Here is a 13266-nt window from a genome sequence, read left to right as displayed (position 1 = left end):
CATCCAAAAAAAGAGAATAGAAAAAAAAAAAAAAAAAAAAAAAAAAAAAAAAAAAAAAAAAAACACCACACAACAGGATTTATAGATCCATTCTGTATTGAAAAGAAATCACATAACCAAAAGCAAGAGTTCAAGAGCAGGGAGAGAGACTGCCAACTAATCGAGTACAAAGCACAAAATGAATACGTAGAAGTCTTAGAATATCAGGTTTTGGGGTCCGTAGCAGTGTAAGAATTCAGCATTTCTCTTACAAAAAAATAGACTAAGTAAGAGAACTACAGTATTTTCCCCTTTGGATTTCACACCAAATGTTTCCATTTCAAGAATCATTTAATCCACAAATTCTGGTTTGGTTCCATTTTTTAAGTGTAGCTTGATCGTTTTGTGCAAAAGTAGAGACCAGGAATTATGGTATACTGAATAGTCAAGCTACCAACACGATTAAAGATTTCTCAAGTTTACAAAACACAATTAATTATTACCTAAAAATCAATTACTTCGTTATTGAGGTGCACCTTACCGCAAAAGGATCTGCTTGTTCCCATGATATAGAAGCTCCCCATGAAGCAGGTCTAATTTTTTCTGGCAAAGATTCTGGTACAGCTAGCAGGATGAAGCAGATGTCCACAACAGCCACCAATGTGGCCACTAGTACAACAAGGTTATCTCCATAGCGGGCAGACAGGTATGCTCCAATTGCAGGACTAGTTACCAAACTTGCCGCAAAGGTGGCAGATACCTATGCACAAAAACAGTTTACAAACTTGTCAAAGTGGTTATTTTGCCACTGCAGAAAAATGAAGTAGCTTGCTTAATACCACCACCACTCCCCATTAGTGTGTTTTTAAAAAAATACCATTCAATATTTAACACAACAATACATATTTAACAAAACAATAGTAAATATTTGTCCAATTAACGTTTCTCCAACCCCATCCACAGCCCACCATACAAGACAGTACTTGCATTCAAAGAGTTAGTTTGGCCCACAGGAAAATATTTGTTTTTCCATTATGAATTCAATGAGATTTCACTGAAAAAGCTGTCAGCACATTTAAATAGCTTCTTAAGTGAACCTGAGCCTCAGAATGCTCAGCATCCAGGAATCTGCTTGGTAGAGCAGCATGCAATAAAAGCACTAGAGGGAAGAGAGGCACAAAAAAGCTGGTCAATATTCAAGGACTACCTCCTCCAACCCTAGCAGTAATGTGCCCCAAAAAAAGAGGAACTCAGGCAAGAATGCCAGGAGGCCCGCATGGATGAGCAAGGAGCTCCTGAACACACTTAGATGCAAAAAGAGTCTACAGAGAGTGGAAGCAAGGACAGGTAGCCTGGGAGGAATACAAAGAAGTTGTCTGAGCAGTCAGGGATCAGGTTAGGAGAACTAAACCTCAGACAGGATGAAATCTGGCCAGGGATATCAAGGGTAACAAGAAAAACTTCTACATGTACATCAGTGATAAAAAGGAAGGCTAGGGAAGATGTAGTCCCCCCTCCAGAAGGAAACAGGAGACCCAGTCATGACAGATATGGAGAAGGCTGAGGTATTCAAGGACTACTTGGCCTCATTGTTCACCAGCATTGGCTCTAGCCACACCACCCAAATTGCAGAAGGCAAAGGCAAGAACTGGGATAGGGAAGATCTGCCCACCGTAAGTGAAGACCAGGCTCCAGACCATCTAAAAACCTTAAGATGTAAAAGTCCTTGGGACCAAATAAGATCCAGCTGTGGGTCCTGAGGAAACTGGCGTATGAAGTTGCTAAGCCGCTATCTCTCATATTTGAAAAGTCATGGCAGTCTGGTGACGTTCCCACTGACTGGAAAAGGGGAATCGTAACCCCCATTTTCAAAACAGGCAAAAAGGAAGACCCGGGCAACTATAGGCCAGTCAGTTTCAGCTGTGCACCGAGCAAGGTCATGGAGCACATCTTCCTGAAGGCATCTTCCTAAGGCACACGAAGTAAGGAGTTGATTTTTGTCAATCAACATGGCTTCACCAAGGGCAAATTGTGCCTGACTATTTGGTGGACTTTTATGACAGAGTTAGAGCATCAGTGGATAAGGGAAGAGCAAGTGACGCCACCTACCTGTATTTCTGCAAAGCATTCAACACTGTCCCACACAGCATCTTGATCTCTATATTGGAGAAACAAGTTTGACACATAGACCACTCAGTGGATAAGTAACTGGCTGGAAAGCTGCACTCAAAGAATCGGGGTCACGATGTCTAAGTGGAGACCAGTGATGAGTGGTACTCCTCAGGGATCGGTACGGAGATTGGTGCTGTTTAACATCTTCATTCATGACACGAAGAGTGGCCAGCAGGTCAACTGAGGTGATCCTCCCCCTCTACTCTGCTCTCATGACACCACATCTGGGATACTGTGTCCAACTCTGGCACCTCCAACAGAAGAAGTACATGGACCTGTTAGAGCAGGTCCAGAGGAGGTCCACAAAGATGATCAGAGGAACACCTCTCCTACAAGGACAGGTTGAGAGAGATGGGGTTGTTCAGCCTGGGGAACAGGAGACTCTGTGGAGACTTTATTGTGGCTTTCCACTGTCTGAAGGGGGCCTACAGGAAAGCTGGGGAGGGACTCTTTACCAGGGCTTGTAGCAACAGGACAAGGGATAATGGCTTTAAGCTGGAAGAGGGTAGATTCAGATTAGATGTAAGGAAGAAGTCACTATGAGAGTGGTGAAACACTGGGACAGGTTGCCCACGGAAGCTGTGGATGCTCCATCACTGGATGTGACCAGGCTGGATGGGGCTTTGAGCAACCTGGTCTAGGGGGATGTGTCCCTGCCCGTAGCACGGGGTTTGGAACTAGATGATCTTTAAGGTCCCTTCCATCCCAAACCATTCTGTGACTCTATGCTGGGTAATGGAATAATACACAATGCCTTTGTTAACAGTTCACATTTTAAATGCATAGCTACCACTGGATAGCACAGCAAACTAGGAAATCATTGGCTATCACAACAACTGTATTGCTTCATGCTGTGTTGTAATGACATGCAACTACTAAGAGATCACTTGCTACACTCACAGCAGAACATGCTGTGTACTTAAATTTCACTATAAAAGTCATCAGAAAAGGTTAGACTAAAACCAGTTGGTTGTTTGTTTTTTTAATTAATGCTCTTTTGCAATCCCCAAAATAAAAAATACTCTGTGTGACTATTTTATAAAATAAGTATGAACAGAAACAAGAAATTTAGCTTTATACCAAGCTAGGAAAAAATCCTAGGGAAGAAATCTAATAAACTGGTTAGGAAGAGATACAGACCTCATCAAAACAACTGCACTTTTTTATCAGTTCATAGAATTTTAGATCAAGCTGTTTCTGTTAACAAAAAGAAATGTTTGAAGGCAGGCAAATAGATGCTCCAAATACACTTACGGCCCTCTTTACAGGCAGGGCAAAAAACCACGGGTATTCCAGAACTTTCTAGTATGTGGCCTGCCACAACAATACACCGAACAATACACACAAGTTTGGTTCAGGAGAATGAAGCCCTTTACATTCTTAACTGTTAAAACACCATCTGAAGAATCATACATCCCTAAGGCTAAAAATACATGGAAACCTTAACAGCTTGAGGTACAGTACAGTCAGCCAAAATTCAAGTCCATGAATATCTGTGCAGTGAAACAGATGCACAGACAATAAAAGGATGACATTCAAGGGATAAGGGCATCTACCAATAGGCCTCTAGAGCAATGTTGATACTCAGGAAAACAAACTAAACAGGAATTATATTATTACTGGAAAGACTAGTTTGTACTAGCTGAACTATTTTCCTCTTCTCTTGTTAATTAAGAAAGGTTGTGACTAAGTTACTAAAAATACTGCATTATGTTTTGACTATAGGAAAAGCCATCCTATATTAAAAAGAAGTCACATGAACTAACAGTTTATGCAGTTTACAGGTGCTGGGAAGATACTGCCAGATCAAATATTAAATAACTTGCATTGCCTTTGACAACATCTCTTGCTCTGTCTGTGAAGCTTAAAACTTGTTACACGTGCAGGCCATGCAGGTGAAGTTGTCAAACTCTTATTCTGTTCCTCTGAGCACTGAGCAGCCTGTGCAGCAGTAAAAAGTCTAAATTAATTAGATTTTTCAAACTTTAACACAATGTCTCGATGCGTGGTTCATTCCTTTCTCTATCAACCTCATTATACTGATCAGGAAACAATCTGTGCATCAAAACACAAGTTCAACACAAAGGTCATAGCCTGACCTTTTTTTTCTCTAAGATTAGTGTATCTTACCAGTCCATAGGCTGTAATTCTTTCATGTTCTTGTGTTACATCAGCTACATAGGCAAATATTACAGAAAAGGTAACAGAAAAGATTCCAGATACCGAAATCATAGCGAAGTACCACCTAATGATTTAAAAGCAATAATTAGAAAGTTTAAGCTAAGATCTTTTGCTTTTCTTTTACTGATCAAGTAAGTTTGTATTCAAGCTACGAGAATTATTCCTCAGGAACTAACACAGAGCTTATGGAAATGATTGAATGTAGAGTCTTATTTCAACATCTCAAAACAGAATTTTCATTTTTTATATTCCATGGCTTACATTACATCAGCCAAAAAGAAGCAGCAGCCCCTTCAGGGCATGGTACTTAAACATTTTCACACTCTGAAAGCCAAACCAAGCTTAAGTTATATAAAAAGGAACTATCTTAGAATTAAGTTTCTCAAAACAGTTAAGGAATAAACTATCATTTGTAATGCTTTGGAAGCTCAACTCTGAATGCCTTCAGTGTACACATACTTTTGTAATCCCCCTGAGATTCACAATGAATGTAAATGAAACAGAGAGCAAGTCAATTCCATTCAGTTAAGACTTCAACATTGCCTAATCAGAGTTAAACATTTCATTAGCAGCAGCTATACTTTTCTGTGGTAAATAAATTCTAAGACTCACTTAGCTTTAAAAATGTTTATTACAGCACTGTCAGTCCTCAGGGGAAAAAAATTAAAAGCTGAACTTAAAACTGAGTTAGACAGGGATATCAAACCACTTCAATTACTATTATACTCATGTGAAAACAGTAACTAAATCACATTCCATAATTTGTACTCCTAAGAAATACAGTTTTAACACCTCTCAAAAAGAAAATCTCCAGAATAATGCAATCATGTCTTGAAAGGAAAGTGGCTTCCTCTCGTCCCACTTTCATTTCCCCAAACTGCTCCTCTGATTGAATTTCTGCTGTATTAACAAGTTTGCTACTACAGTCCAAACAACTTACCATGGACTTATTCTCATAAATGGAATTGGAGCACAGGTGAAGAAAACCGTAAGAAGAAGAAAAGATTTTCTTCCCCATGCATCTGACAGAGCACCTATTAGCGGAGCACTGAGAAAGGACAAAAAACCCTGTGACAGAAGAAGAACAATTAACAGGTCTGCATTTACATTTCCAAATTTCACTTTAACCAGAATATATAAAAGGACTAAAATTTCAGTTTGATTTTAAATTAAACACAAAATTAATGATCACTAAAATCATACACAATTTTTTTTCTACAGTCTAGTTTTCTGTATTCTGGTATTTTACGTTTCAAATCTATAAAACCTGAGTGCATTTTAAAAGTGGCATTTTTTCAAGATCGATTTGATTCCATATAGAAGTACCACAGACTGCAAAAGCTTCTTAAAAATTTCCCAAATCTACAGTCTAGTTAAATAAAGGACATCTTCTTAGCCTCTATCACAAGAACCCAAACCCAAATTGCCCTCTAATTCAGACTATCCTAAGGGACAGTTTGGGGTAAACTAACTGTTCTCTAAACCAAATTAAACAGAGCACTTATTGCTTTATACTACAAATTAGTCATGTACATGATATTTGTACTTTGCAAGAACTATGAGTATCATTTGAGCAAGCTTGCAATTTAAGACAGTGGAACACAATAGGGATATTCCAGCAGCAAGTCAGACTTCTACATACAGTTGTGATGGAAAAACGCAACTAAGGATCAAATACTAGATTTTTCAGCATTTCATAAAGTCCTAGAATCTAGGCCTCAAATCTGATCTGTATTAGATGGAGGAATTAAAATAAGCAAAGCCTTTCACGGGTTTGTTAACTGCAAAACCTTGGGAACAGATGCATCTTTGTCCTCATGTAGTATATTGGCCTCTCATCAATCCCACTGTGCCATAAATCCAAACGTTAGTAAACAGTAATTAGTAAAAGTTCCAGAAGCACCTCAATACACTGGAATTCTACTCCAGATAACTTTAGCTAGCCTCTGGTATTCAAATATAGTCATCCTCAAGTTTAACCTGTGTACAGACCACTGTACTAAACCACTATTCTGCAGAATCCCAATAAACAACTCTGATTCCAATGATTTCAGAAACTAAAGTGACATCAAAAGCTATAATGCCTGACCACCAAATATTAGGAAAGTTAGAGGCCTTACTTAATTGAAATTCATGTTTTTGCTCCTTACGAGTCAGATTTCAGTAGAATATGAACCAAGACGTTTTACTGTCACCCAAAACACTTTGGATGTTTCATAAACAGCATTTTGGACACTGAAGTCCAAGCTTACCCTGTTCTACACTCCTCTGTTCATTACACCTGCTTATAGCAATACATACATTTAAACCATGATACACTCTGTAGAAAATAAATGGGGAACTCTTCACTCACTCTAGGTGATCCTAACAGTTCCAATGCACTGTGAACAATAAAGCTGAAAAAAGGCTGACTTTGGTCAGCTAGGGAAGGATGGAGCAGATCTTAAGTGCCATTACACACCACATACACATACACAACCTCCAGGCAACCAGGCCCAGTCAGCATGGGTTTATGAAAAGGCAGTTCCTGTTTGACGAATTTGATTCTCCTTCTAGGAGAAGATGACCTGCCTGGTGGACGAGGGAAAGGCTGTGAATGTTGTCTGTCTGGACTTCCATAAGGCCTTTGACACAGTTTCTCATAGAACTCTCATGAAAAAAAATGGCTGCTTACAGCTTGGATGGGCATACACTCTCCTTGGTAAAACACTGGCTGGATGGCCAGGCACAGAGAGTGGTGGTTGAATGGCGTTAAAACCAGCTGGCACCTGGTCACAAGTGATGTTCCTTAGGGCTCAGTATTTGGGCCAGTTCTATTTAACATCTTTATCAAGGATCTGGATGAGGACATTGAGAACACTCTCAGTAAATCTGCAGATAGCACCAAGTTAGGTGGGTGTGTTGATCCACCTCAAGGTAGGGAGGGTCTAGAGAGATTTGGAGAGACTGGACTGATAGGCCGATGACAATGTTACAAGGCCAACAAGGCCAAGTGCCAGGTTCTGCACTTTGGTCCCAAATCAATGCAATACTACAGGCTTGGGGAGGAGTGGCTTGAAAGCTGTCCAAAAGACACCCAGGGGTACTTATGAACAAGTGGCTGAATATGAGCCAGCAGTGGGCCCAAGTGGCCAAGAAGTTCAACAGCACTCCAGCTTCTATCAGAAGTAGTGTGGCAAGCAAGACCAGGGAGGTGATCGACCCTCTGTACTCAGCACTGGTGAGGCCACATCTCGAATTCTGTGTTCAGCTGTGGGGACCTCTGTACAAGAAAGTATTGAGGTGCTGGAGTGCATCCAAACAAGAGCAGTGAAGATGGTGAAGGGCCAAGTGAACAAGTCATATGAGGAGTGGCTGAGGGAACTGGGGCTACTGAGTCTGAAGAAAAGGAGGTTGAGGAGGGACCTTATCGCTCCCTACAATTACCTGAAAGGATGTTGTGAAAAGGTGAGTACTGGTCTCTTCTCAGAAGTAACTAGTGACAGAAAAAGATGTAATGGCCTCAAGCTTCTCCAGGGGAGGGTAAGACTGGACATTAAGATGAACTTTTTCACTGAAAGAGTTATCAGGTATTGGAACATGCTGTCCATGGAGGTGGTTGAGTCACCATCCCTGGCTGTTTAAAAGCCATGCATATGTGGTGCTTGGAGATATAGCTTAGAGATGAACTTTCTAGAGTAGGCTTAATGGTTAGACTCAATGTCTAACCCAAAAGTCTTTCCCAACCAAAGTGATTCTATTAAAAAAATTAGGGGAACATGAACTTTGTTTTCCTAACAAAAGAATGCAAAGTTAACTTCCATTTTCAGAGAAAAGTGTCTTCATCTCTGAGACATCCCAAGATCCCTAGTTGCATGGTGTTCTGACAGCCCACCATGAGATAGGAAGACAGCAAGTCCACCCTAAAGATGTCATGTTCTTATAGCTAAAAACAATGTTTTAGCTCTGTAAAACAATGTTTACAGAATACAAAGCTAAACTGTTTCTGGGTGCTATAAATTAACTTAGTCAGAAGTTACACTATCTGCTTTGAAACCTCTCAGAGAGCTAGCAAAGTGACTTTCAAGTATTAGTTACCCTAGAGAAATTTTGCAAGCTTTTTTCCTGGCAACAATCTAGCACGACCACTGGGTGAACACAGTGATACAGATAAGCCATGAACTGCCCTGAATATCTCAACCATCACTGAACACTCAAAAACTGATTACAGACCCAGGTCGGGGGGGGGAGGGCGAGGAGGGCATGAACAACACTACCCTTCTTAAAGTTAGCTTTTATATCACATCTTGGACAAAATCAGTGTTTCAGTGCTTCATTTTGTGCCTCAATAGCCCTGTGAATCTGCTTTAATTATGAAATTAAATTATTGTGCTTTAATCATTAATCTGCATTAATCTGCTCTTCATATAAATCATCTGACAGAGAAGCAGACATGGAAAACTATCTAGCTCCATTCTCAGAAGATTGTCAAGATTACAATAGCTACATATGGCACCTATTCAAACGAGGAATTTAAACTTCCATGAAATATTCTACTTGTTTCAAAATGTTGCCATTCAGCAGTAAAATTTGAACTGAGCCCAAGAACAAAAACATCACAATGAAAAAACGGTTTCAGGATTAATTACATTCTCAGTGTGTTGTATGCTTTTGTATGAATGCAGGAGAGATAAATTACAATACAGAAACACACAGTATTTGGGTTAGAGGTTTTGAAAAAAAAAAAAATCTTACCTTAACACCTTGAATAAGACCATTCATTAAAAATGTATGATTGGGGAATGTTTCATGTAAGACCTGATGGAGACAAAAAGTATTAATTGCATCAGGAGAGACAGAAGAAATTTGATTCAAAGCTTACGTTTTATTTTTAAAACAGGCCAGCTCTATCAGGGCCTGTTAAAAAAATACCTTATTTCAGAATTACACTCTTATTTGTCTTCATAAGAAAAATATTGATGAGGTTTAATATCACTTTATTGGCATCAATTTCTCTGCTAGTACAGACTGCACTATACTGCAGAAATACTTTGCTTTTGGGTACTGTGCTCAGAAAGGATATCAATTTAAGCAAAAAGCATCTCCATGTGGTACAAATCACTGAATCTGAGGTAGGTAATTCCTTCAAAATGTATACTCAATCATTGTTACTTATTAGGAGTAAAAATGAGATTGATCTAACCTACTCTATCAAGAAAAAGAGCTATATTCACAACTGCCCAAAAAGGCAATGTGCAAACTGTTTCTGAACAAACTGCAGATACTCAGTAGTCATAGAGTTAGAAGCACTTCTGACAAATAAGTAGAGGCTTATAAATACTAGCAACAGCTCTGAGTGTTTTGTGTATCCTTTAAGTACAGCAATGAATTAATTTAAGGTGATTTACTAGCAGTCCTAATTCAAGGGCAAGCGTGTTAATCTGTACTAAACAGATATACCATAATTACAAAAGAGATAAAAGGCATCACATGTCGACTAAAGTGTCAATTAAAAACGTTATTTCAATGATTAAAGCATGTATGCACACACACTTCATCTTCTATCTACAGGTAAGTGCCAACAAAGAGAATTACTTATATGCATATTGAGAAAGCCACTAGCCTGAAGAAACAGTACTTCAGTAGCACTGAAAAGTATCACCATAATTTTTCAAGGATGAGCAAGATTCTCAAATGCTAGGTTTAATAAAGGTGGCTGTACCCATGTTAACTACTGCTCAGGTAATTATGGTTATTTACACACCTTTTTTTCTCCTAGTCTCATCTTGTATTTAGGTATTTTAAACAATTTTGCACCAGTTTGACCACTGATATTATGATACAAATGAACAGAAAAAAAAAACAGGGTTCAAATCAGAGATCTAAAAGCAGATGTCTTCCAAGTGGAAAAAAAAAAAAAAAAAATCAAGCAGGAAGCTTACAGCATCAAATCCAATTTTTTTTCTGTAAAGTGTTTTCCAGTATTTTTCCTGGGAGGCAATCACTTTTGATAACAGCTCAAGCTTTTGAGATTAATTTCTGTTACTTTATAGACAAGAGAAATGCAAGCTGACAAACTGGTAGGGGGAACTCTTCTACTCAAGTTCTACGGATAGAAATATTTACATATTCAAAAAAAAAAATTATATCGAAGACAGAATATGCCACTAAGTGATGAATATTGCTTATGACAACTTACTGACTTACAAGTCCAATAAGCAAGACTAAGGAGCATAAGCTTTGGTCAGTCTGAGCAAAACAGCCTTTGTGTGTTTTACGAACACTTCAAAAACTCCTCTTACCATCACCTAAAACACTACAGCTTTGTTGACATATGTTAGAAGAAGTGAAAAAGTAATCTAAGAAACAAACTTCAAATAATCTCAACTATCACAGAATACATATAGTTTATTTTGATAATACACAACAGAACATTTTGACCCGACTGAATGTTGACAATGACCTGGACAATCAGAACACAACTACAAAGAAACTGAGGAATCTTGAGCTTTGATCAAAAGGCCAGATATTTCCATTTCTGCCTTTCGTAGCAGATAAACCTGCTCAAGCAAAAGCAGGCAGCTTTTGCAGTTAAGAGGTTGAACCTCACTCATTTGAAAGCTCTGCATGACTTGTAATACTGCTGGCTTGCCCATCAGCAGGCCAAGGTTAAGTTACCACAAGTACTTTACAAGACAGGAGGGTACAAAATATCAAACCAGACTTGAAATTATTTTAAACAAAATGCAGCCTTTCAGTGCGTGCAAAACTTTTACAAATAACGATGAACACCCCCAAAAACACAGAAGTCATTTACACCTGTGTAAGGTAAGTTTCACCATTATATGTAACTCAATGCTTTAAATTAAGTTTTGAATCCAATGTAACAGCCTCCTAAGTATTCAAGACCATCTAAGAAAGGAATACAACATTCAAAATATGCGACACTCAAGACCACAACTGTACCGAATCCACATACTTAGTCAAGAAGTTGCTTTTCCTTAGAAGCTCCTCATAAAGTTCCCATTAGACACAATGCAACAACAAGTAGTAATTTCAAGAATTAAATTTTCAGGGGCACGTGACTAACAGTAAAAACTCATATGGAACTACTTCTACTGGAGTATGCTAGTGAGGAACTATTGAAAAAAAAACATCTAATATACAATTCTTTTCAAGTGGGGTGGGTTTTTTTGAAGACTGCATAAGAATTGCTACTTGCACATGATCCCTTTAAATGATAAGTGGCAAACTTGGGCAATTTAAGTTTAGCATTTTGGTGAAGAAAAAAAAAAAAGGAAAGAAAAAAGAGACCACCCAGTAAGCTTCCTCATATTTTGGCACTAGCAAGTCAGCATGACAGGATGATCATTTTGTGACGCATCTACTTTATGGAAATCTGTTAGCTTAATAATTAAAAAGCTCATATAAACAGTTATGTTAAAAAGATCAGTGTTTATGAAGGTATGCTGATGAAGGTATGTGATGAAAAACTGGACTAACAGATGTTTGATGACTTCTCTCAGACAGGTCTTATTTCAATGAGTAAGCCTCACGTCTTCAGATGAAAGGCTTCATATCCTATTACCAAGCACCCAAATTATCTATTCATCTGGAAAATAACTGCATTCCAGAACAGACTAAATACTTATAAACCCCATTTCTTGCATTAAAGACTTTACATTTTACTTCAAGCTACGTCCTAGAAATACAGCCAACCCACAATAGCATATGAAGCTTACTGTGGGATGCAAAGTTTATTTAATTGTTATGACTGTAAGATTAACTGAACTACAAAGGCTTAGAAAAAGCCAAAATTTCAAGAGATCTTTCATCAGTACACTAAAATATTACAGTAAAAGGCACATAAAAGTTAAATAGTACAGCATTTTGCTAATTTATTTCTATCTTTTAGTCTTTCAGCAGTCCAGATCTCTGCTGTACTGTACTACTATTGTGCAGTGTTGGACATTGAGAATCCTGGAATTCAGTTAATAATGTAAGCAGGAAATTATGAACAAATTAAAACCTTAATCTCTAGGAATTAGCAAATTAACTTTGTCATTACTGCCAAATCAACAGCTCATCATTGATACTTACCGTTAGCATTGGCGTTGTCAACAGCCCCCAAGCAAAGAATTCTAGAAATATGACCACCACTGCATGGTACACACTTGGCCGGCCAACACCTTGCTGCTAAGAAAGAAAAACAAAAGCGGTGGTTGTACACATCCAGTTCATTACATGTGCAAAAATCTCTATAAACACATTTCAAGCATAACCAGCTTTCAGCATGACCTACTACCAATCCCCTGGGACCAATAACAAGACAAGAAAGGGCAGAGGAAAAAAAAAAAAATTACAAAATTACTAAAGAACTCCAGGGAATTTGAAATTCAAGTTTGTTCCCTCAAATTCTCTTTGATCTAAGAGAAGTATTTTCCCCATCCCTGGCATTGCCCTGTACTGCTCTCATCCCCAGTGTGCCTTTAGGCTTCCTCCCCCTTGAGCACTATTGACAACCCCTTCACAGTCACGTGACAAATGGCGTAACTCCCCCTGCTACCCGCACAAGTAACAAGGAAACATACCTGCTTTATGAAGATCACATCACCATTACAAAACAACTATGACAATGCCTACAACCAGAAGAACCAGTGTTTGCATTTGAAATTGCCAAAGTATGAGAAGGTGCAGCTTATGCTGCCTGTACAACTTGACAGCTAATGAACTGACTTCATGCTTCTGTGTGCCCACAGACTAGAGATCCAAGGGTTACTCTGCTGGTCAACAAGTAACTCCCAGAACAATTAGCAAGCTATGGAAGTGCTCATGATAGTGTGGAACTGCTGCCAAGACACAAGGACTGGATCCCAGACAAAAGATGCGGAATCTTTTTATTTAGACAAACCAAGAAACCTTGGGGGCTGTGGTAGTTTAAACCACTTTTTATTG

At 38.7% G+C, this 13266-nt stretch overlaps 1 protein-coding gene across 1 annotated transcript in view; it reads right to left on the bottom strand.

Annotated features, from left to right (window-relative positions):
* Positions 1-12501, bottom strand: part of LOC103781666 (hippocampus abundant transcript-like protein 1) — a 24483-nt gene extending 11982 nt beyond the window's left edge. Inside the window, exons 1-5 of the mRNA XM_008949387.1 lie at positions 12412-12501; positions 9067-9129; positions 5273-5400; positions 4282-4396; positions 521-739 (exon numbers count right to left, since the gene is read on the bottom strand). Coding sequence (XP_008947635.1) covers positions 521-739; positions 4282-4396; positions 5273-5400; positions 9067-9129; positions 12412-12420 — 534 coding nt within the window. The 5' untranslated portion in view covers positions 12421-12501. The remainder of the gene's footprint in view (positions 1-520; positions 740-4281; positions 4397-5272; positions 5401-9066; positions 9130-12411) is intronic.
* Between the last annotated feature and the right edge of the window lie 765 nt (positions 12502-13266).

This window comes from Merops nubicus, unplaced genomic scaffold (genome assembly GCF_000691845.1).
Source record: "Merops nubicus isolate BGI_N331 unplaced genomic scaffold, ASM69184v1 scaffold4251, whole genome shotgun sequence".
Lineage (NCBI taxonomy): Eukaryota > Metazoa > Chordata > Aves > Coraciiformes > Meropidae > Merops > Merops nubicus.
The sequence above is the reverse complement of the archived record's forward strand: the minus strand, read 5'-3'. Positions and strand labels throughout refer to the sequence as shown.